The sequence below is a fragment of the Maylandia zebra genome, linkage group LG19, assembly GCF_041146795.1.
Source record: "Maylandia zebra isolate NMK-2024a linkage group LG19, Mzebra_GT3a, whole genome shotgun sequence".
NCBI lineage: Eukaryota > Metazoa > Chordata > Actinopteri > Cichliformes > Cichlidae > Maylandia > Maylandia zebra.
Genome location: NC_135185.1, coordinates 23,065,430 through 23,087,092, shown reverse-complemented (window position 1 = coordinate 23,087,092; position 21,663 = coordinate 23,065,430). Strand labels below are relative to the sequence as shown.

Sequence of the window (21,663 nt, the reverse complement as noted above, 5' to 3'; positions counted from 1 at the left end):
AGAGGTTTGCTGTCAGCTTTGTAAGAAGTAAATAACGCTGAAATTGTGATTTAGATTAAATGAAACCAATCTTTAAATAAATCTAAAGAAATCCATGCTCTAACTTCTCCCACTTGCTCTCCTAATGAGAAAGCTGCCAAAGATACCACTCCGTGATCAGGGGTTCGTTTGTTTATTATCTCCGCCACGATGCTTTATGTTTAGTATTTTATCTGTCGTCTTTAGACTTTACACTTTAGAACACCGCCCACTCGTTTTGTTTTGGTGTGTAAAACGTTTGCCCTTCGCAGAACGTCAACACGGAATGACGGACGTTGTTGGCGTTTCAGCACAGCGACGCTAATGCTAAGCTAAGCTAATGGTGGGCGGTGTGTCGTAGATTGCGGTTTGACATCTTGCCTGTGGAGAAATAGTCCTGGACCGCATTGAAAACGTCGTTACAATTTTCTCGTATTTGTCTGGGATGTATGGATGGATACTTGGCGGATTCTCGTCGCTGTTTGAGCCCATTACGGGGCAAAACCCCACGGAGTGGCCTGGGAAAGGTAGCGTTAGCGCAGAGGTACCCACGCGACCAGGCGTAAAAACAGCAGCTTGGCGGCAGGAGAGTCACTGCAGACCCGCTAAACGGAACTACCAGAGGTCGGTGATTGAAAATGGTCTATATTTTTTTCAGTCCTAAATAGTTCACACTTCGTTGGCCATTTAATCATTTGTTTGGATTGTTGAGGGCAGTCATTCACCCTTCCAGCTAGCTAACATTAAGTTTTGAGTTAACTTTAGATGGAATTTGTTTATTCACAGCAGGTGAATTTTAAAAAACTATTTTACTGAAGTTTGCTGACAGTATGTTTATAACGGTGTCAGTGGACACCCACATCACATTTAATATCAAGTACACTCATAGCGAAAGCGGAAGTAGTCTAAAACAAACTATTATGACCGTTCCAATATTAACTTATTTTTGTTTAAAATCCTATTTAAATCCAGTAGCTTGCTACTGTAGCACAGCACGGCAGACTTGAGAGTAATTTTAACTGATTTTGTAAGCCTGCTGGTAAAGGTCGCCCAATGATATCTGCATGGTTTTGTTTGGGTTCAGGCAGCACAGTCAGCAGTTTGTATATACTATCAGTACACAAACAAGCTCTAGAAAGACTGGAAAAGAAACAAATACAGTGGCATCATTGTAAATTTTGTTGGTAGAAAAAAGTATATGTTAAACTCTGAGAATTTGATACATTTTTTTTCTTGAAATGTATTTTTGTAATTTGTGAATGGACGTAAATGCGTAATTTAGTCAAAGTATTTTAAAATTTAGCAGCAAAGCACCTCCCACAGTGGGAGTAGTTAGTGATCACTCCAAGCTACCAGTATGCAGAACAAGATTTATACAGTCCTCTTTTACAGTTAAAGGTCTGTCTCAAGAAATGGGTCTTTTCTTGCTGTTTTCTTCATTATGTTTTTTTTATGATTGTACTGACAGGTTGTGGCTTAAAAACCTAACTGGGGCCAATGCCTGCAAATTAGCTGTAGCTAGAATTCCTGTGTACATAGCATTGGTTGCATTTTATATGAATGCATCATTGCTAATATGTATGGTCACTGGTATATAAATAAAAGTGCTAATGAATAAATTCAAAACCCTTGTTTCAGTTTCTCAAACATTTGTTGATGCAAATTGTGTCTTTATCTCATAGAAAGTACATATCTTTGGGTTTTGTGCAAATATATTGATGTTTGAACTCGTCACTTTGGGCTGTCCAAATCTGCGATGGCCTTTGGAACTATTGCCAAATTACCTCCAGGTTAATGGATGTTAAACCCTCGTTAGAATTCAAGAAGAACACAAAAAGAAATCCCCTCATAATTAATAGCTACATTTCCTCTGCGCTTTTATTCACAAAAGGTTGCCACAGCTGGTAGCGTGAGATTTATTTATTTATTTTTTTAAAATCTCTTTGCAAGATTATGTATTTTTAAAAACCACTCATTTCGAACCATTTTCTGTTATTACAGCGTGCATGTTGCAGAGAGTGTTTGCCAGAGTGAGCAAGTCGAAGTGAAAAGACGCAAAAGAGGTTTGTTAGAATATAAAACTGCTTAATATTTTTTGCTTCCTGACGTGGAATTCAGTGATCGTGATTTGTGGTGTCCTGTCTTTCAGATGTCGTCATCAGCTTCATGAAGAAGACTGTGGCTCGGGTAGCAGGTTTACTCAGACTGCGGAAATCACTGACGAGGTGTGAGAAGCCCAGATCTCATGAAGAAACACAGGTGAGTGCCCCGTCTGTGCTTCAGACGCATACATTTGGTATTGTTTGCTACAGTGTATCAGAGTTCATCGAATAGACAAGTACTGTAATGACTGGGAGTTCTAAGCTGAGGTGTAATGATAGGTAGACACACACCACTTCTTAGGGCGTTTTCACAGCTACTCTAAGGAGCTTGGAAAGAACAGCGTCTACACTTCTTTAAGTTGCTTCAAGATGTTTCACCTCTCATCCGAAAAGCTTCTTCAGTTCTAGGGTCAAAGGGTGGAGAGTCCCAGATGTAAGCCCCGTGGGAGTGTCCTCCAAGAGGGACAATGATCCTCTACCTAGTCAGACGACTCAAGGTGTTAAGATGGGTGTAGGTCACAATCAGCCAAGGTTTCGGGTGAGGTCATTGTGAAACCTAACCTAACCCCACCCTGTCATGTGATTTCCTGAGGTTAGATGGCCCAGGATGTGAGTAGGCGTTAAGGCGTCTGGGAAGGGATCTCAGAACTGGATTATAGATGGCAGACAGTTGGTGCCGTAAGCAACCGCCTCTGTTCAAAGGTGGTCGTTCACAGTGGACGTAAATGGCTTCTTTCACTCCTCTTTCAAACCATCTGTCTTCTCTGTCCAAAATGTGAACATTGTCATCCTCGAAAGAGTGACCTTTTTCTTTTAGATGTACAGTAGATAGACAGCCGAGTCTTGTCCCATGGAGGTGGCTCTTCTTTCCAAGCTCCTTGAAGTACGATGACCTGGATGTCTGAGAACCTTTACAGACAAAAAAAATGTCCCATAAGCCTTGCATTCTGGGATGCAGCAAGGTACTATAGATGTGCAGAGGGTCTGTACAGGCTAGCAACTAGCTATGAAATGAATGTCAAGTCTCCATGTTGTCAAATAATCCAGAACACAGGCCCTTCTTCCTGTATTTACTTTTGTTGCTCCCACCCCAGACACATCTGGCCAATAGGACAGAACATTCTCACATGGTTTGTAGTCACGCATATTGGTTCACTTGGAGCTCACTCAGATTTTCTATGTGAAAACAAACCAAATCACAGGGAAAAGCTACAAGTTAACAAACTCATCAAGTGATTCGGACCTTTATGGAGGAGCGATTATGGCTAATTTAGGCAAAACAACACTTTAAGTCTTTTGGGAGTCTCTTTGTGAGATGTGATGCATACTACATGTGCTGCTTTATCCATGTGGATACATACAGTTTCATAGCTAACTTTATTTATCCGTGTAACTCTCTGTAATTCCATTGAATTTCCTCTGTTGATCCAGCCTGTCGCTCTAATGGGCATAGATGAGCTCCACACCTCATGGCTGAACAGTACTGAATGGAGAATGGGTAAGCGAAGATGGACCTTTTAGTGCACAATTCATGATTATACTCACGTCACTGTGTTTCAACCAAGCTTGTCAGTGCAGAATGATCTCATCCTTATACCCAATGTCATTTGTTTTGATGTTCTTTCTTCAAAGATAAACCAGTAGCTGGAGGTAATGAGAGTCAGGGAAAGAATCCTTTTCAGAGCTCTTTACCTCCTTTAATGAGGAAATACAGGCAAGTGATTCAGTACTGGAGATTTATGTAAAGTACAAGTCATCCAGTACCTTTTTTTTAGCCTTTGTGCTTGCAGTCTTCAGGCTGTTCTTTTTCTTTTATGTTACCACCTATTGAAAACGGGTCCCATGCTAATCTACCTCCCTCTTTTTATTTTAATCCAGTGGGACAACGCTCCCTGTAGGGCTTCCAGACAGAGCAAAGGACAGGGAGAGGAGAGGATCCCTCCAGCTGCTGTCCTCAAGGCCTGTGCTCAGGGTGGGAAATGCTAATCCTGACCCAACATGCAATGGCTTTGGACACAACCGCTGCTACAAGCCCAGTCTTACTGTGGAAGAGGTAAATTAGTCAGTTATTTGTATATATGAAAATATACTTAAATTCCACTTTTCCCCACCTCACAGTGCCAATAATCAAACTTTAAAAGTATGAACCTCTGCACGTTCATTTCTGATATTTTTGGTGTCTTCAGGCCATAAAGCAGAATAATAAGGAGCACTACAGGCGGCTGCTGGAGATGGTGACAGAGAAATACAGCAAAAGCCAGCCACTACCTTTTAACCAATCAAAACCACAAGAGTTAGTATTAGCTTTGATTTTTATGTGTTTTTTTTCTTTTCATTTTAATATTTCCATTGGCCATGAGCTAATAAGTGGCTTATTTTGTATTTATCCTCAGAGATCCGTTGTCACAGGTTGATCACAAAACTGCTGCTTCAGTAAAAACTTTTGAATCAGTACACAGGAAGACGGGACAGATAGGTGGGGCACTCGGCTATCCATTACAGACAAAGCTGATTTGTTTTTATTCATTGTTGACGATTACAACTAATTGCAGATTGTTATTAGTTTAACTTCACCCTTTTTTGTAATCTATAAATAATTTTGTCAATAACACATGATCAAATATCAATTAATGAATATAATTCTTTTGTAAGGTTACAAGTGGCTTTTACTTGAAAAAACAACTTTAACAATCACAGAATTGTCCAGATACTTAGTTGGGGGGGATGGTGTGTTGATTAAATCATGACTGTTTGATCTCTGGTTTATTTGTAATATTTTATTAGAATAAATAAAGCCTTTCATATCACACAGTCACTTCACCCAAAGTAGGTTTAAATGCATGTATACATATTGATCAGTAAACATGTTGCAGTGACTCTTCTGTTCATGGTTTATGGTTTATTTCACAGCTGCTGCAAGTCTATTTACATGGAGAAATGCATCTGCGGCTAACGACAGGTTGGTGCGGTGCTATTTTTATTTAAACGACTGCGTCATGCATAACGAGGAATGATTGCTTTAACTTCTTTTATGCGACTCGTCTTCAGCAGGGGGAGTTTCACCTTTAGTAAGCCAATTAGTGGACCCTTTGAGGACCCACAGCCTGTTGGATATATAAAGGTAGTCACTCCTCCTCTTCTCTGACATGCCACAGCATGGATATGAGTCTGTCCTGTCCATAATCTTGACCTGTGTTGCAGCAGAAACATCCAGCAGATTTGGATCTTTCTACAGAGGTAGCTACTCGCCTCAACCTCGTGGACAGAGACGCTCCTGCTGTCGCTCTGCCTGACACACATTCTGCACATACAAGGCACAGTGAGGAAGACATACCCAGACTGACCAAGGTAAGAGTCTGTGTTTAATGTGGACTTTTTATGCTGAGATTATTTATTTATTTATTTTTAATGTGTATATTGTCTGTGTGTGTGTAGGAAATGGCAGCAGAGGTGAGTGGAGCTTTGGCTCAAAGTGATCCCAACCGTGTCCTGAGTGCAGCTTTCAAACTTCGCATCACACAGCGAGACCTGGGTACACTACAAGAAGGCAGCTGGCTCAACGATGAGGTGAGAAAGTAGAAATGCTGGAAAGGTTTTTAAATAGAATAAATTTCATGGTTATTTTAGACAGTTATTTAATCTAAAAGCTCTTGAAAACTTCACAAAAAAGTACACAGCACAAAAAGTCAAAAACAGGACAAGAGCAAGTTTTGCACAAAAACAATGGAGGAAACAATCATGTCTGTATTTACCTTGATTTTCTTGTTTTCATAATTGTTAGATAATTGTTGTTAGTTAATGTGAGTGCTTGATTTTTATTGTGTGACGCATAATTTTATTTATCACGCCCAGGCCAGGCAGCCTTATAAGGCACCAGTGACAAAGGAGCTGAGCCAGTGGACTAACTAGATATTCTTTATTAATCATAGGGGCAGTACAAAAGAAGGTGTAATTCATTCTCAACCTCTCATAATCCCCATAGCCTCTTGCCATCCTAGAGTTCAACAGTGATGTTTGGCATAATTTGAATACATCTTCACAATTTTGGCGTTAACAAAATATCTTAAGTATTTGTCTTATATGTTTATCTTTCTTCAAATTTGATTCACATTGCTACTAAAATGTCATTGTAGAGATACTGTAGTGGTTCAGCTTCCTCAAAAACACCAAAGAGCTCCACAGCATTCTTTAAATCCCTGTTTTTTGCAGCATAATTTAATATAGAGTTATCACATGCATCATGCATTTGTGTCCTAAGAAAAACCCAACATGTCAGCTAAATCTAGCAGCTTCATAGTTCGTAAATGCATCAAGATATTTGTGTCTGATCCAGTGTTACAGGCCAGAGGTTTCTTGCTTCTTAGTGTGCCTTTTTTCCCTAAAATTAAAATTCTTACTTATTTAATTATGTTTGTAGCTGACCATCATCTATAGCACTAGCTGTTTAATACATTTAATGTCTTACAAATTATCTTCAGACTCAACCAGTATGGTAATATCATCTGCATACAATCAAATGCCCAGGGCGAAATCACCCATATAAATTGGATTCCTTAATTCTAAGAGCTAAATAAATTGTACACAGGGTAGGAGAAAGAACATCACCTTAATGCCAAAGAGTGTTAAACCAACCAGTATGCATATTATTAATTAATTGCATGTATAAATACTAATTTATGTTATTTTGTTGTAAATGTTTTGTTAAAAAAAAGCTGTAGACTCAGATTATTCAATGTGTGTCTTTAATGAGTGTTTATGTATGGCATGTTTTATATTACAATTTTTGTGTTCTCCACCAAGGTGATGAACTTCTACCTTTCCCTGATTATGGAGCGAAGCTCTGGTGAAGCAGGGCGATTAAAAGTCTACTCCTTCAGCACCTTCTTCTTCCCAAAGCTGAGGGGTGGAGGAGGCGGGCAGGCTGGAGGACACGCTGCTGTGAAGCGCTGGACCAAAGCTGTCGACCTCTTCACGTTTGACCTCATTCTGGTCCCTCTGCATCTAGGCGTCCACTGGGCATTGGCTGTGAGTCACTTTGGATCTACCAGTTTTTGACTTGCTCTGCCTAAAAATACCTGTAATATTGCAAAGGCTCACTCTGTACATCTAAACTGTGATCAGTATTTTTGCCAGTCATTGTCACAAATCAAATGTTTGCACTGTTTTTATTCCAGAGAAGCAGAAGTGCACATTTTAATCGCTCACCTTTTTCTTTGCAGGTGATAGATTTTCGGTCAAAGACAGTGAAGTCTTATGACTCGATGGGCCGGAGACACGATGACATCTCGAGTCTTTTACTGTGAGTCGTCAATTTTCTCTTAAGCTCCATTTTACTGGCTACGTTAGACATGTTTTCACTATAGATTTGTTTTTACTGAAGCATTATAAATGATGTAATTGTGCTGATTTTTCAGACTCTACCTTATAGAGGAGCACAAAGCAAAAAAGGGTAGAGAGCTCGACTGCACCAAATGGACTGTTGGAAGCTTGAAAGCTAGTGTAAGTCTGTGATGAATGAAGTAACACTTCAAATGTGTTATTCCTCACAGTGAAATTAATGACTCTGTATTATGCATGTAGGAGATTCCCCAGCAGAAAAATGGAAGCGACTGCGGTGTTTTTGCCTGTAAATATGCTGACTATATCGCAAGAGGACAGCCCCTTACCTTTAAACAGGTGTGTATTCTGAAATCCCTGCCTTTCTTGGCACATTGCAGCATATCAGTGAATTGGTGTGAAACCATGTATGAAAGTCCAATTTAAATATACATATGAACAGATAACAAACGATATACGAATAACATCTGCTTCTTACTTTACAGTGCCACATGCCTCTCTTCAGGAAGTTGATGATTTGGGAAATTCTTCATCAGAAGCTGCTATAGAATAGAAGGGTCGCATCCATTGTTAATGGCCTACCAGAAGAGACTGAGTCAGTGGGAACAACCTCTCGTGTACAGTGACTACATGTGAAGTAAGAGAAGAATAAATGGGCCAAAGAAGTGGACTTTACCGACTGAGATCTAACCCAGTCTCGCTCTCCAGATCTGGAGTAACAAACACTAGTCTTAAGAGTTAATTGTTGCTTATCGTGTCAGGGACATGTAAACATTTTGTATTCTCTGAGTTGTAATTAGAGACAGTATTTGTAACAAGTGTGTGTCTTAAAGAAACTTTGGCACTACTGACTGAATGACTTGTTATTGATTGTGTTTCCTTATTGTTTGAAGTGCTGCTTGAAGTGCCTTAAGTCTTCTCACACTGAGCTCGGCATAGTTTTTTTTGTTTTTGTTTTTTTCCCTTCAGTTGGGAAATTTGTTATTTACAACCCAACAATCTAGGTGTAGTTTACCCCTCCCAGCTATGATCAGAGTGGACAGCAGATGACTGGGGTGAAACTTAATCTTTTTCTAAAAATATAGACAATGGCAATTAAAATACCTCCTCCAGACATTTGTCTGACAAAACGTGCATGATTGAGTGCTTGTCGTAATGACAAGATGTATGATTCCCGATTATTTATGACTGGATGAGTGTATTTTGGAGTGTCTGTGTATAGTTTTTTTTTTTTTTCTTCATGACTGGAGTATTAATAGTTGTCTCTCCATATTTACCATAAAGCGCTGTTAGAGCTGTGAATCTGTTCAATAAGTATACTGCAGCAGGCTATTTAGGGCTGTTACAAAGACTCGAATTATAGTATACTCCATTTAAAAGACAAACTACTGTACACACATGCATGTTTGTGCTCATGTCTTTTTTCTTTTTCTTTTTTTTTGCTAAAATAAAGTATTTCTCCTTTTTTTTTTTTTAAATTATGTATTGATTGATTTATCATTAGATTAAGTGAGATAAAGGCAAATAATCTGTGTCTGTGGACTGGATCAGCCACAAGAAAAGGTGTTGAGGGATATTAGGAAAAGTATTGCAAATATATAAGCCTGGAAAATGGAGGTTAGTATTAAAAAGAAATACAGAGATCTAATCGCAAAATAGTGTTTTTGCAATGTCCAAGGCATGTTAGGTTTTTAAATTTTTTTAAAGTCTTATGAAAATTAATCATCTCATTCATGAATATTAAGAACAGTGGTTTGATAAATTTTGTTCATAATAATAAAGCTGCTGTACAATAATTCTCTTTTCCTTTCCATCATTATAACACCAAATTTAATATAAATAAAAATTATTTCTCAGGAAACCGATTTTGATTTGTTAACCAAAAAGTCCGAGTTTGATTACAATCCCAAAACATGTTTTAAAGTTTAATAACAAGTGTTATTATTATTATTATTTTATTAAGACTGAAGTGTTTTCTCTTTAGGTGATAATAGGTAGAGTGAGCTCAGGTTGATCTTTAAAGAGATTTTTCCTTTTTAAGGTGAAGGAGAGAGCTTGGATGTAAATGTGCCCCTTATCAATTTGTATGTGTGGAAAATCTAATTTCCATACAATCTATATCATTTATATAAAACAACAGCTTCTGTGGTATCATCAAACACACTGAAAATTATTTTTATTACTGCATTTCAAAAAAATACTTCTCAGTAAAAACATCATATTCAAGAAAATTCCCCTTTGAATCCAAATACCTCTCTCCACCAAGTTGCAATAATAAAGGGATTTTATACATCTGTTAGTACAAACAGGATAACTGAGGACTGAAACTGTGCTTATCATCGGATTAAACCTGGAAAGTTTAAAGGGTAATTTAGAAACACAAGTCAACAAGTCAAATTTAAATAGAAAATCTACTCCGACACATAATAAATATATTGGATATAATATAGTCACTCCGTTATATCGGAACCTCTTTTCGATTAGATTTTGCTAGCTCTTTTAGATTTAGCTAGATTTTATTGCCCCCTTTTGTAAGAAGTTGTTTTTCCAAATACAGTTCTACATTCCATTGATTAAGGGATCTAATCAAAATTATAAGAATACGCTCAAAATATACATGATTTCTTTAAACTTTATTTATGCATATTTGACTTAGGCGCTTTTAACTTGAAACTCAAACCGGAAGAGGAAAGCGTCCTCCTTAGGCGCAGACCGTTTCTGTTCAGGTCAAAGCAGTACGCGTTTTCGGTAGAGGCAGCAGTAAGATTAGTCTTCAGAGCAATTTTAGCGTTAAATATCTTTTAACGCATTTGCTAAACGTGTTATTTTATAATGAGCGACAACGAGAAAGAGTTCAGGGAGCAGGTGAGTTCACGATTCATGACAATCAGCGTTAGGACGAAATAAGCTGTTAGCTACATTTGCAGATCTGTTTAACGGCTATATTTTCTTTTTAAACAGGCCTCGAAATTAGTAAAAGTCGAGTTTATACAAGGATATTAAGCACGTTGTGTGAATTATAGACTTAGATTCTTAAAGTTTATTGGGGCGTTTATGTGAAAATAAGAGGGCTAGCGCTTGCTTGCTAAGCTAAAGCGTGCGGCCTGCTAAGCGCAGCGGTCGGTAGAGGAGGCCGCCACCTGGCCGCGGGTGCTTTCACTTTCTCATTTACTTGTTATCTAACGTTGCTTATTGAAAATATAACTAGCCAGCAGCAAACATATGTGTACAGTTAATAGTTAGCTACCTCAACGTTCAGCTGTTTGTGAGTAAGTTGTAGTTTAGTCCCAATGAAGGCCAGTTAAACGTAAAAAGTGCACCTTTTCAGTCCTAATAATAATGTTTCCTAGTTTTTCTTGATGTTTTTTTCCCTTTTCTTTTCATTTTTTTAAATTTCTGGTTTTAACAGACACCAACATGCCTTATCACCCTTGTTTGTTCTTTGTTAAGGTTGAGGTTGGAAGAAAGAAAAAGGCGGAAGACGTTTCAGATGTGAAGTTATTGTTGTTTGAAGCTGATGGTGTTGATGCATGCTAATGTATGGGAGAGATGCTGAAAAAAGAAGCGATCAAGAGCTGTCCCCGCGTCTAGTGTTGTAATGGCAGATGGTAAAAGGGGGAAGAGGAGGAAAAAAAGAAGTCATATATTCAAACGGAAGAAAGAAGAAATGAAGGGTTGTTATGAAGTAATGAAGTTAAAGAAGTTATGAAGTTAAGATGAGAAGTTTTCCAGGGTATGAGTAATTTCCTAACAGCCTGCTATGTTATTACTCTATTTCATCCTATTATTTTTCTCTATAGCATGCATGATTTTCCCTCTCTGTATCAGCCACATCACTGGTCAATTCCTCCATTCTTTATTTTTAATTAACTTTTTGTGCAGTCAATATTTAAGCTACATTTCTTAATATCTGCTTGAAATATCTTTAGTATTTCACCTAATTCCTCAATATTTAGTCTCAAACCTGTTAAATGCGAAAATGTGGTTAACTTCTTCTGAAAAGGGCATTGAAGGTGGTGAGCGGTGTCACCTCCAGGCCCTGTAGTGTTGTTGTTTTGGTACATTTGGCTTTAGAGTGTTTCTGACATCTGCAGTCTGGTTTGTTCAGGACTCTCGGGCCGGCTCGCGGAGCGCATCCCCTGGAGGCTCACCTAAATCCACTAGCCGCTCACCAGCGCGCTCCAGAGGTGGTTCCCATCATTCCAGATCCAAATCTCAGTCCCGATCTAGATCTCGGTCAAGATCTAAATCCAGGTAAGTCAGGTTTCTGATTTAAGGTACATAACAAGATAATCGTGTGAGATTTTGGTTTCCTCACCTGTGATTTATTTATTTTTTTGTCTGCAGGTCTCGATCCCATCGAAGTTCACGCAGACACCACTCCCGTTCCCGCTCTCGTTCCCGCCGGCGCCGCTCCAGGAGCCGATCTCGTAGCTCTGAGTACCGCCGGCGCAGGAGCCACAGCCGCTCCCCCATGTCGAATCGACGCCGACACATTGGCAACAGGGTATGGTGCTACTTTGTTAACTTGTACTCAAGGTGTTTATGGAGACGCGAGTCATCAATTTTTAGATTAAACAGTTTAATGTTGACTGTGTGATGTATAGTTTAAGGTGTGTGTGTTTGTGTGACATTGTGAGATATGTTGACATGTCACAATCATGAATTTCTCATCTTAAATTATTTTTTTTGTCCCCACACATCAACGTTTCTGCTCACAGGCCAACCCAGACCCCAACAACTGTCTGGGTGTGTTTGGTTTGAGCCTCTATACCACTGAGAGGGACCTAAGGGAGGTTTTCTCTAAGTATGGCCCGTTGGCAGACGTCAACATTGTGTATGACCAGCAGTCACGTCGATCCAGAGGCTTTGCCTTTGTCTACTTTGAGAACTGCGAGGACTCCAAGGAGGTCAGTAGAATAACATAGGGATATGTATTTAAAAACTTAAAATAGTTGGCTTATTTGTCCTAATATAGTTAACCTCTTTGCTGTTAAAAAGCTATTTTAGTTCAAACTAAACTTCAAAGAGCACATCCATGGTTTTGTACAAGGTGAACAATAGTAAGTAAAATAGCATAAAAGACAAATGTGAAAGTGAAACTTGTTTAATTATGCAGCTCGTCTTGTCCGTCCAGTCTGCTGTTTAGTGTCTACAGAAGAGTGAAACAATTTGCAATGCAAACAATTTCAGTTAGTCTGCTTCTGACTGTGCGTGTGTGTTTATTTTAGGCCAAGGAGCGAGCTAATGGAATGGAGCTGGATGGACGCAGGATCCGAGTGGATTTCTCTATTACCAAACGAGCCCATACTCCCACTCCAGGAATCTACATGGGACGCCCCACATAGTGAGTGCTTGTCCACTGGGGAGCTTGAGATGTTATATGGTTACTTGAGCAAAATTGACACACTATCATTTGTTTTAAGTGGTGGTGGTGGTGGTGGTGGTGGAGGAGGCGGCGGTGGCGGCGGCGGTGGCTCATCACGTCGTGTCTCAAGGGACTACGACAGGGGCTACGACAGAGGCTATGATAGAGGCTACGATCGTGACTACGATCGTTACGATGACCGCGAGTACCGTTCATACAGGTTGGTGCTTTTTCCAGCACCGTTTGTATCCCAGTGTTGATCACGAAGATTTGATAATGATGCATGATTGATAAAGACTCAAATTAGTCAGTAACTGTAACTAAATTTTTTTTCCTCCCCTCATCCTACAGGCGCAGATCTCCATCTCCTTACTATAGTAGAGGATATCGCTCTCGATCACGATCCTACTCACCACGTATGTTTAAACCATGTTTCTGCCATTAGACTATTTATTTAGAAAACCTTCAATTTGACTCAATCTCTAAACTTTATGTATTTTTAAACAGGTCACTACTGAGCAACAAGAGAAGAGGCGACAGAAGTGTTACTGTTTGGATGACAGTGTTTTGTTTTAAATCTGACAATATTATGTATGTGGTTTAAAAACTCTGCATCTGTTTGTGTATCAAAAGTTTAACAAAATTGATCCAAAAGAACCCCCTAAATTTCTCCCTGAGCACAAAAAAGTCATCAGGGAATCATGCTGCACCAAGTCTGTGCGAAGAATCCGTTTTTGGTTTGTTTATTTTTTTCTGAAAAATGGAAAAAAAAAAATTTTTTGTTTTGTTTTGTTTTTGAAGACTCAGTGTGATCAAATGAATTGAAAGCACAGTCAGTGGTTGTAAAAAGGCTAGGATGTTCTCAGTAGTTTTTGTTTTGTTTTTATGTATCATAGCTGGATTTTTCTGTGCCAGTTTTACACTTTCTCATTTTGCTCTTTGTTGGTAGGTGATTTGTTAAACTGTCGTGAGCCTAGTTTGCCCCTCATTAAGTTTTAAATGCCATGTTTCTTTTTCAGTTTGTTTTTGCTTGATCGAACGTCCACTTTTGTTTGTATATAAGAAATTAAAAAAAAAAAAATACTTTGACCATGCTGTGCTCTTTGTATTTAAGATGTGCTTCCATTTTTTTCACACCTAAATTGTGTTATTATCAAAATTGTCAGAGTTACTGGTTAAAGCATTAATTATTGAACATTATTTGATTAAACTAATGTCTTCCACCAGTAAGAAAGGTATTGCTTGCTTACTACAAACAATATAAAAACAAACGTTTGGGTTTTATTTTAATAAATTACAGCAACAGCTACACGCAGTCATAAGCACTGCTGCTCCCTTTAGGGGTCAGCACAGTGGATCATCAGCCTCAATCTCATCCTATCTAGAATCTTTGTTACAGCAACACTGTAAATCCTCCACAACATTTGTGAATCTTCGCTGTGGTGGTTTTGTTTTCCTCCTGCCTGTCAGCTCCATGTCCTTTGTCCATTATATTCCTCTACAATCCACTCAACCTGATCTACTCATCTAATGTACTCATCTTGTCCATGAAAATCTTTCTGCTGTCCTTTTGTCACAAAACACCCCTGTCGCTCATCTTCCCTCCACCTTGCCTGCCCTCTTCTTCACTTCTTGTGCACTTTCTGTTGCTATGGATAGTTGATCCATGTGGGGAACAGGCTAAGCAGAGAAGCTCAGACCTCTCTCTGTCCAGCCACTGGGACACCAAAGCATTCTTAGGATATCTGAGAGACATCTCTCCAGCATTTCTTGCTTCTGCTGTCTTTCATTCCTCTTCTCTCCAGTGCATACTTCAACCTCTCCAGGCTTCTCTTCTACCTGCTCCCTATATTCACTTAATTTGAGGACATTGTATTTTGAAAAAGTAGACCCCTTTCTGTTGTTGTCCAGCGTATTTTAATAAGAAATTACCTCAGATATCCAGTTCTATCGAAGCTAGTTCAGAAGTAAAGTCTTTTCTTATGGGTTCTGGCCATACTGACTTCGTGTTCTTGAACGCATTACGCACACGTCACGGTGAAACAGACCGCGGAGTAATTTTAAATACTCACGAGACGACTCACGTATCGTATAACAAAAGAAAGGCAGAAAAGTGCATTTAAATTAAATAATTTGGGGCAAAATAAAAAATATATGTCCAAGTTGAGTTATGTCGTGGCATTTCCAGCTCTTCGCCCGACCAATCAGAGAGCCCTTACGTCAAAACACTTCCGCTTTGCTCCCCAGCTTGTCTTTCCAGTAGAGCGGCCGGTGTGAACACGCATCAGGAGTGGACAGCACGTAGCCTGCAGGTTTTAAGGTAGCAAAAGAGACGTTTTCTTAGCCAAATAAATGTTGGTGTCTTTGTAAAGTTCGGACGGTACAAACAGGACTATGTATTCTGGTTTAAATTTTCCCATCTGCTAGCTAGGAGTGGTTCCAGTTAGCTACTAGCTGGCGTTAGCATGCTGTGTTTGAATGAGCATATGACCCTACACGTTTTTAGTGGAGCCAGCTGACATGCAGCAGAGCCGAGGAGTTGGTTAAAAAAAAAAAACTCTGCTTTTTTTAGTATCCCAACACGAGTGTCTTAATCTGACCATCTTGTTTTAAATCTCGTAGATGCCTCCAAAGAAGACAGAAGCTCCGAAGCAACCTCCATTGATTGGACGATTTGGAACATCCCTAAAAATAGGAATAGTGGGATTACCTAATGTTGGGTATGTAAATTTTATAGCATTTTTTCCTAGCTGAATGAGTGGGAAAAAGTGTTAGGCGTCACCATTCTCTCTTAATGCTGTTGCAGGAAATCCACATTTTTCAATGTGCTGACTAAAAGCCAAGCTGCTGCGGAAAACTTCCCCTTCTGCACAATTGACCCAAATGAGAGCAGGGTACCCGTTCCTGATGAGCGATTTGATTTCCTCTGCCAGTACCACAAACCTGCCAGGTGTGTATTGCAACAGCTGGTTAGAAGATGTAAGGACATCTGCATCATCTGATGATCTTCCTTGTCACTTCAGTAAGGTTCCCGCTTTCCTGAATGTTGTGGACATTGCTGGTCTGGTGAAGGGAGCTCATTCTGGACAGGGACTCGGAAACGCCTTCCTCTCTAACATCAGTGCTTGTGATGGGATCTTCCATATGACTCGTGAGTTACAGTTGCTGCGGTGTAGTAACAGCTGCGAGAGAGCACAGGTGTCAGGGCATGCTGGAAATAAAGGTCTTATGGGGTAATAGGTCCATCTTAAGAACTTTTCTCAGTGTACTTTTGGCTTTGACTAGGACTGGGAATTGAAGCCTAGTTCCAAACTGTTTCCATCTACAGTTTAAAGGTGTGTTCTGATTCTGAACCCTTAACTGGATAAGCAGTTGAGAATAAAGATGGATGAATGGTTATGATGGGAACATTTAAGTTAAAATTAAAAAAAGAAGAAGGAATCTTTATCAGGGTTATATTATATATTAGAAGTGAAATCTGTGTATTAAATCTGAGCAGTTTGCATTTGTTTGTTTGTTTTTTTGTTTTTTAATATCCAAGACCAGAGGTGTTATCCAGCATTGTCTGATTTTGCATTTGTGTCCATATCTCAATGATTCTGTTTCATAAATTGGTATAATGAAATTTGTGGTCATTCGAAGGTAATGTTAGGCAGATCTTGAGAGACTAAAGAACAATTAATTTTGTTTGTTTCCCTCTCACCAATTAGTCAATAAATAATGAAGGCAAATGAAATAAAAAGGCAAAATAATTGGCTCTTGACTTATTTGTTAGTTTCACTTTTCAAAAAAGTGAAAGGGGACATCAGTTTGCTTAGAAATAAATTAGCAGAATTGAAAATTTAAAATATGTTTTAAATTGATTAACAATCTATTAAGTCTTGCTGTTGCTGTACTTCTCCAGTGAAAGTATTTGCATTTTTTTTTCTTCAAGCTATGTCGTTGCACCGACAGTCTGCTGACGCTTGTTTGTGTTAAGGTGCGTTTGATGATGAGGATATCATCCACGTGGAGGGCAACGTTGACCCGGTGAGGGACATCGAGATAATCCACGAGGAGTTGCGGCTAAAAGACGAAGAAATGATCGGTCCAATTATCGACAAACTGGAGAAGACTGCTGTCAGAGGAAGTGACAAAAAACTAAAACCTGAATATGTAAGTGAAGGTTTTTTTGTAGAAGCATTTACTTTTTGTCTTTTGTTGATTCTGAATTAAATCGGTCTGTATATGCTGCTTCACATGCTTCTTTTTGCTTCAGGATATCATGCTGAAAATAAAAAACTGGGTGGTAGAAGAGAAGAAGCACATCAGATTTTACCATGACTGGAATGACAAAGAGGTACTGATGTGTTCCAGTGTAAACAGTTTTTCTCCCTGAGACCCTATTTGAAACGGCTTTTTCATAAAGAACTTCATCTCTAACTCTTCACAGATTGAAGTTCTGAACAAGTACCTGTTTCTGACTTCCAAGCCCATGATCTACCTGGTTAATCTTTCAGAGAAAGATTACATCAGGAAAAAGAACAAGTGGTATGTTTGCTTTCACCCTGCGTGTCTACATGTCGCATATATTAATCTTACCGTCCTCTCATTTCTTTGCCATTTGAAATGACTCATCCTGCGGCCTGTTGTTCATCAGGTTGGCAAAAATCAAGGAGTGGGTAGATGCTCATGATCCTGGCGCTATGGTCATTCCTTTAAGTGGAGCTTTGGAGTTTAAATTGCAGGACATGGAGGAGGAGGAGAGGAATAAATACTGCGAGGAACAGAAGACACAGAGGTATTTGGTCATTAGTCTTTAAGTTGTTAATATCATGCTAAACTTGAAGGGTACTTTCTTTATGGGTGTACTGTGAAGCAAGCAGTCTCTGGTATTGTAGGTGCAATTCCAGCAGGGCAGAAGAAATGTGTAGATGCCTTTAAATGCATTGCTCCCTGAATACATGCACATGTCAGTTAGAATGCAATGCACAATTTGTGCTGCTGTAACTTTCACAGCAGGGTTTATTCATGGGTAGTAGTAAGGAACGGCTCAACACGTTGCATGCATAAAACAGTTTTATTTAGGCAAACTCTGTATTGCAATCAGAGGAATAATTGGGGAAGACATGGCACTTTGAGGTGACTTTAAACTGAACAACACTAAAAACTTTGATTTTAAGTTCATGGCTCACTAACCCTTTAATCACTTTGTTAGTTGCACCTTTCTGCTGTAATGATATTAAATGGCTGCAGGCAACTTAATACTGAGTACTGAGTAATTAATTAAAGTTTGCACTGGTCCTTATTTACTAATGTGCTTTGAAACGTCCATACCCTGTGCAAAAATTGAATTTGCAAACCATTTTTTGTTTTGTTTTGTTTGTGTGTTTCTAGTGTTTTGACCAAAATAATAAAGACCGGCTATGCAGCGCTGCAGCTGGAATACTTCTTCACAGCAGGACCAGATGAGGTGCGAGCGTGGACCATCAGGGTGAGTGTTTTGACGTGTGTGTGTGTGTGTGTGTGTGTGTGTGTGTGTGTGTGTGTGTGTGTAACCTTTTTAAAAATACATAATTAACTCTTGTGATTGAAGATAAACCACTCTGATAGTTTTGAATTTCAGAGATCTTCACTGAGTTTAAAAAATAAAAAAATAATTTATTCAAAGAATATTTTGGAAAGCTTAATTTTCCAATGTTTTTTTATTTTTATTTTTTTCCTAATTTGTGATTAGAATGTTGGCTTGTATTAAAATTCCAACATTTTGCGTCATTTTTGTTATTTTTTTTCTGACAACCAGCTTCACTTTTGTTTTCCGTTATTATATTTAAGTAGTCAGTGAAGATCTGACTTGTAAAACTGAGTGATGGAAACATCTGACATAGATTTTTAAATATATGTGATATTATATTACTTTGGCTTTTGCCATTTGGTGTCTTCAACAGTTCTATAATTGAATACTGATAGAAATTTTATTGTTTCTTTGTTCAAAACAGAGCCCTGAAGTAAATTTTTGACAGTTGTCATCATTTTGTGATGATATCAGGAGCGCAGATTGTTACTTTTGCAGAATTTCTTAAATGTGATGCATTTAATAAATACATATTTTATTTATAACATGTCCTGTTGTGCTTTGGTCCCACAGAAAGGTACAAAAGCTCCTCAGGCTGCTGGAAAGATCCATACTGACTTTGAGAAAGGCTTCATCATGGCCGAGGTGATGAAGTTCACAGACTTCAAAGAAGAGGGCAGTGAAACTGCAGCCAAGGTGTGAGCTTTTGTTTTGTTTTGGGTGTTTTTGTTTGTTTGTTTTTCCCCAGCCCAATTATTCCTGAGTTGCTGCATGTGCTGAATTTCCATCAATAACTGTTATTATTCTGGAATATATCAACTCTAATTTTTTTCCCTTGTTTCTTTCTCTCTCAGGCTGCTGGGAAGTACAGGCAACAGGGCAGGAACTACATTGTGGAGGACGGGGACATTATCTTTTTCAAATTCAACACACCCAATGCACCCAAAAAGAAATAAGACCACAGAGTCACTGGGTTGGGGGAATCAAAACTCAGAATACAGTTTAGTCCCACAGAGCACACTGTCTGCTGGTTTTCATACTTCTTTTTTGATTCTGATGGCTTCAGCTGTTCGAATCAGTTTTTGGTAACAATGGTTTAGTTGTTCATGTGTTTTTAACACATAAAAGACTGTTTTTTGATAATTTAATTTAAAGAAAAGCTCAGACTTCTTTTGAGACAGGTTTCTGTTTTGGATTTTTTTTAAGACTTAAGTGTTTTATTGCTCCGAGCAGCTCATCTTTTCTCTCTTCATGAATTGCAGTCATGGCTACAGCTGATTAATCTGTAAGCTTTCACATTCTAATGAGCCTGTTGTTTGGTGCATTAGTAAGGGCAGGCATGGCTGTTCTATCATAAAAATACTCATAATTGCATAAAGCAACAACGTGCTACAGGTGAATTAGTTTTAGATGTCATCCCTTAAAATTTAAAAAGAGCAGCACAGTTCTATTAAATTTAAAAGGTGCTAAAATATATTGTGTCCAAAAATCAATCATCATTTCTTCTTGGGAGAACGAAAGCCATCGGTCGGTGTTTCATTGAGGGTGGGGCTGAACTGTATTGTGCTGATAACATGAGGGATATTATTTTAGAAAGAGGAACGGAGACCTCGGTGGCAGTGCCTCATCAGATTCCTGAAGAGAAAGCTGCTTTTATTGATTTACACTCCTGACGTAAAGGAGTCCGCCCCGCATAACGAGAGAATGCACCATTGTGGATCATTTGGACTGTACAGCTTTAAATTGCATCATGTTTCACCTCTCTCACTGCCCACAAACTATGCTCATTTTCATAAACATGCCGCCACACTGTGGACTAAAATAGAAATCTTTCTGACCTATGGAAACCAGTGTACAATAAGTATCACCCTCATCAATATGCATGTGTCAATAAAAGGAGATAAACCTGTTACGGTTTTGTATGTTTATTTTCTTTCATTCCAGGCAAAACAGATCGTCGTCCCAAGCTACTCTCATCTCTTTATATTTTGATAGGAAAAAGTTGCAGCATCTATTGAAATTATTTGTGAAACATGTACAGTTGTTTGTGGCAGTGCAGTATATATAAGGAAAAAAAGCTCTTTGGATGTTTGGGTCCATTTCAGATCAAAATCAGGTCCAGGCCTTGAGGAGGTCGATCGATGACTGTTGGTGTTCCACTGTGTTTTTCTATCCAGATTTGCTTTTACTACATTGGCAGTGTGTTTGGGATTATTCTCATGCTAAAAAAATGAAGGCACTTCAGGCACTTTTTAGTTGGTATTGCATGGATGATCAAAATCTTCCTGGGATTTTCTGCATTTATAATTCCAGCAATTTTCACAAGATCTCCAACACCATTGGCTGAAACGGAGATCCAAACTGTGACTCCATCTGTTTTACACATGGCTGTAGACACTGCTGTACCTCTCTCCTTACCTTTGTACATATTGAAAAACAAAAACATATTACCAAAAATGTCAAATACGAATTCATCGCTCCATAAGGCCTGTTGCCACTGATTTTATTTTCAGTCTTTGTGTAATTTGGTATACCTCAACCTTTTCTCACCATTTCTCCTCCTACACAGTGGTTTCTTCATAGTCAACCTTCCACTGAGACCATTTCTGATGAAGCTTCATTGAACAATGGTGGCTTATCTCTCTGTTCTTTGACACTTCTTTTTTTGTCCTGCTAGTAACAAAGTTTCTAAGGACGCTACCAGAGCAGTTGTATACTTTTACACGGACACGAAAGACTGCTTTGCTGTACTTTTCACACGTTCTGGAGGTCGGTCTTATTACTTCACTGGGCTTCATGCACTAAGTGATACAGTCATGTGGCAGCTTAATTCAAAGTTGGTGGTTATAAAAATGTTTTTAACCTATTTTCATATATGGATAAGCTTTCATCGTGGACCCACACATGAAATTTAGCCAGAACAAATAATCTGCTCACCTTCAGGGCCATTCATAACCTCGCTCCTTCTTACCTTTCTGACCTGTTAACCACCACTTGTTCTGCCCGTTCACTTCGTTCTTCTTCTATCCAGCTTACTGTACCTTCCTTCCGCCTCACCACCATGGGAAGCAGAGCTTTCAGCTGCTCTGCTCCCAGGTTGTGGAACTCTGCCCCCAGAAATAAGAAATATTGGTTCTCTCCCCCAGTTTAAATCCCAACTCAAAACTCATCTGTTCAAATCTGCATATTCACTGTGAATCCACTGTTTGTTCATTTTATCTTGTGCTTTTATTTTATTGTTCTTATTCTGCCATTGTTTTACTAAGTGTTTTATCCTATTGTAA

The 21,663-nt window shown here is 38.8% G+C and overlaps 3 protein-coding genes across 4 annotated transcripts; all 3 read left to right on the top strand.

The window, feature by feature from the left end:
* Positions 1-167: 167 nt before the first annotated feature.
* On the top strand, positions 168-8,928 carry senp2 (SUMO specific peptidase 2). Of its 2 annotated transcripts, none has more exons than XM_012922032.4 (17): positions 168-642; positions 2,020-2,081; positions 2,168-2,277; positions 3,552-3,618; positions 3,753-3,834; positions 3,999-4,173; positions 4,307-4,413; positions 4,514-4,596; positions 5,031-5,079; positions 5,169-5,241; positions 5,325-5,468; positions 5,556-5,687; positions 6,921-7,145; positions 7,340-7,419; positions 7,535-7,619; positions 7,701-7,796; positions 7,943-8,928. In XM_012922032.4, the coding sequence occupies exons 1-17, from the start codon at positions 464-466 to the stop codon at positions 8,003-8,005; spliced, it is 1,812 nt and encodes a 603-aa protein (XP_012777486.2). In that variant the 5' UTR covers positions 168-463; the 3' UTR covers positions 8,006-8,928. The 2 variants fall into 2 exon arrangements, with proteins under 2 accessions (XP_012777486.2, XP_004540368.3); XM_004540311.5 differs by having other exon boundaries at positions 171-642; positions 5,322-5,468.
* A 1,216-nt stretch (positions 8,929-10,144) lies between these two features.
* Positions 10,145-13,914, top strand: LOC101469510 (transformer-2 protein homolog alpha). The gene is made up of 8 exons (XM_012922027.2): positions 10,145-10,322; positions 11,566-11,711; positions 11,805-11,964; positions 12,179-12,367; positions 12,689-12,804; positions 12,884-13,045; positions 13,177-13,241; positions 13,333-13,914. The coding sequence occupies exons 1-8, from the start codon at positions 10,290-10,292 to the stop codon at positions 13,341-13,343; spliced, it is 882 nt and encodes a 293-aa protein (XP_012777481.1). The 5' UTR covers positions 10,145-10,289; the 3' UTR covers positions 13,344-13,914.
* A 1,091-nt stretch (positions 13,915-15,005) lies between these two features.
* ola1 (Obg-like ATPase 1) lies at positions 15,006-20,289 on the top strand. The gene is made up of 11 exons (XM_004540308.2): positions 15,006-15,145; positions 15,448-15,545; positions 15,632-15,775; positions 15,849-15,976; positions 16,805-16,980; positions 17,084-17,164; positions 17,258-17,355; positions 17,465-17,605; positions 18,202-18,298; positions 18,953-19,075; positions 19,234-20,289. Exons 2-11 carry the CDS (start codon positions 15,448-15,450, stop codon positions 19,333-19,335), a joined length of 1,188 nt encoding a protein of 395 aa, XP_004540365.1. The 5' UTR covers positions 15,006-15,145; the 3' UTR covers positions 19,336-20,289.
* The last annotated feature ends 1,374 nt before the right edge of the window (positions 20,290-21,663 follow it).

Coding starts and splice junctions, on each gene's coding strand:
- senp2 (XM_004540311.5), top strand. CDS start 464: ATGTATGGATGGATACTTGGCGGATTCTCGTCGCTGTTTGAGCCCATT. Junction 3,619..3,752: donor CAGTACTGAATGGAGAATGG/GTAAGCGAAGAT, acceptor CTTTCTTCAAAG/ATAAACCAGTAGCTGGAGGT. Junction 7,620..7,700: donor TTGGAAGCTTGAAAGCTAGT/GTAAGTCTGTGA, acceptor TTATGCATGTAG/GAGATTCCCCAGCAGAAAAA.
- LOC101469510 (XM_012922027.2), top strand. CDS start 10,290: ATGAGCGACAACGAGAAAGAGTTCAGGGAGCAG. Junction 12,805..12,883: donor TACATGGGACGCCCCACATA/GTGAGTGCTTGT, acceptor ATTTGTTTTAAG/TGGTGGTGGTGGTGGTGGTG. Junction 13,046..13,176: donor CGCGAGTACCGTTCATACAG/GTTGGTGCTTTT, acceptor CTCATCCTACAG/GCGCAGATCTCCATCTCCTT.
- ola1 (XM_004540308.2), top strand. CDS start 15,448: ATGCCTCCAAAGAAGACAGAAGCTCCGAAGCAACCTCCATTGATTGGA. Junction 17,606..18,201: donor GAGGAACAGAAGACACAGAG/GTATTTGGTCAT, acceptor GTGTGTTTCTAG/TGTTTTGACCAAAATAATAA. Junction 18,299..18,952: donor TGCGAGCGTGGACCATCAGG/GTGAGTGTTTTG, acceptor TTGGTCCCACAG/AAAGGTACAAAAGCTCCTCA.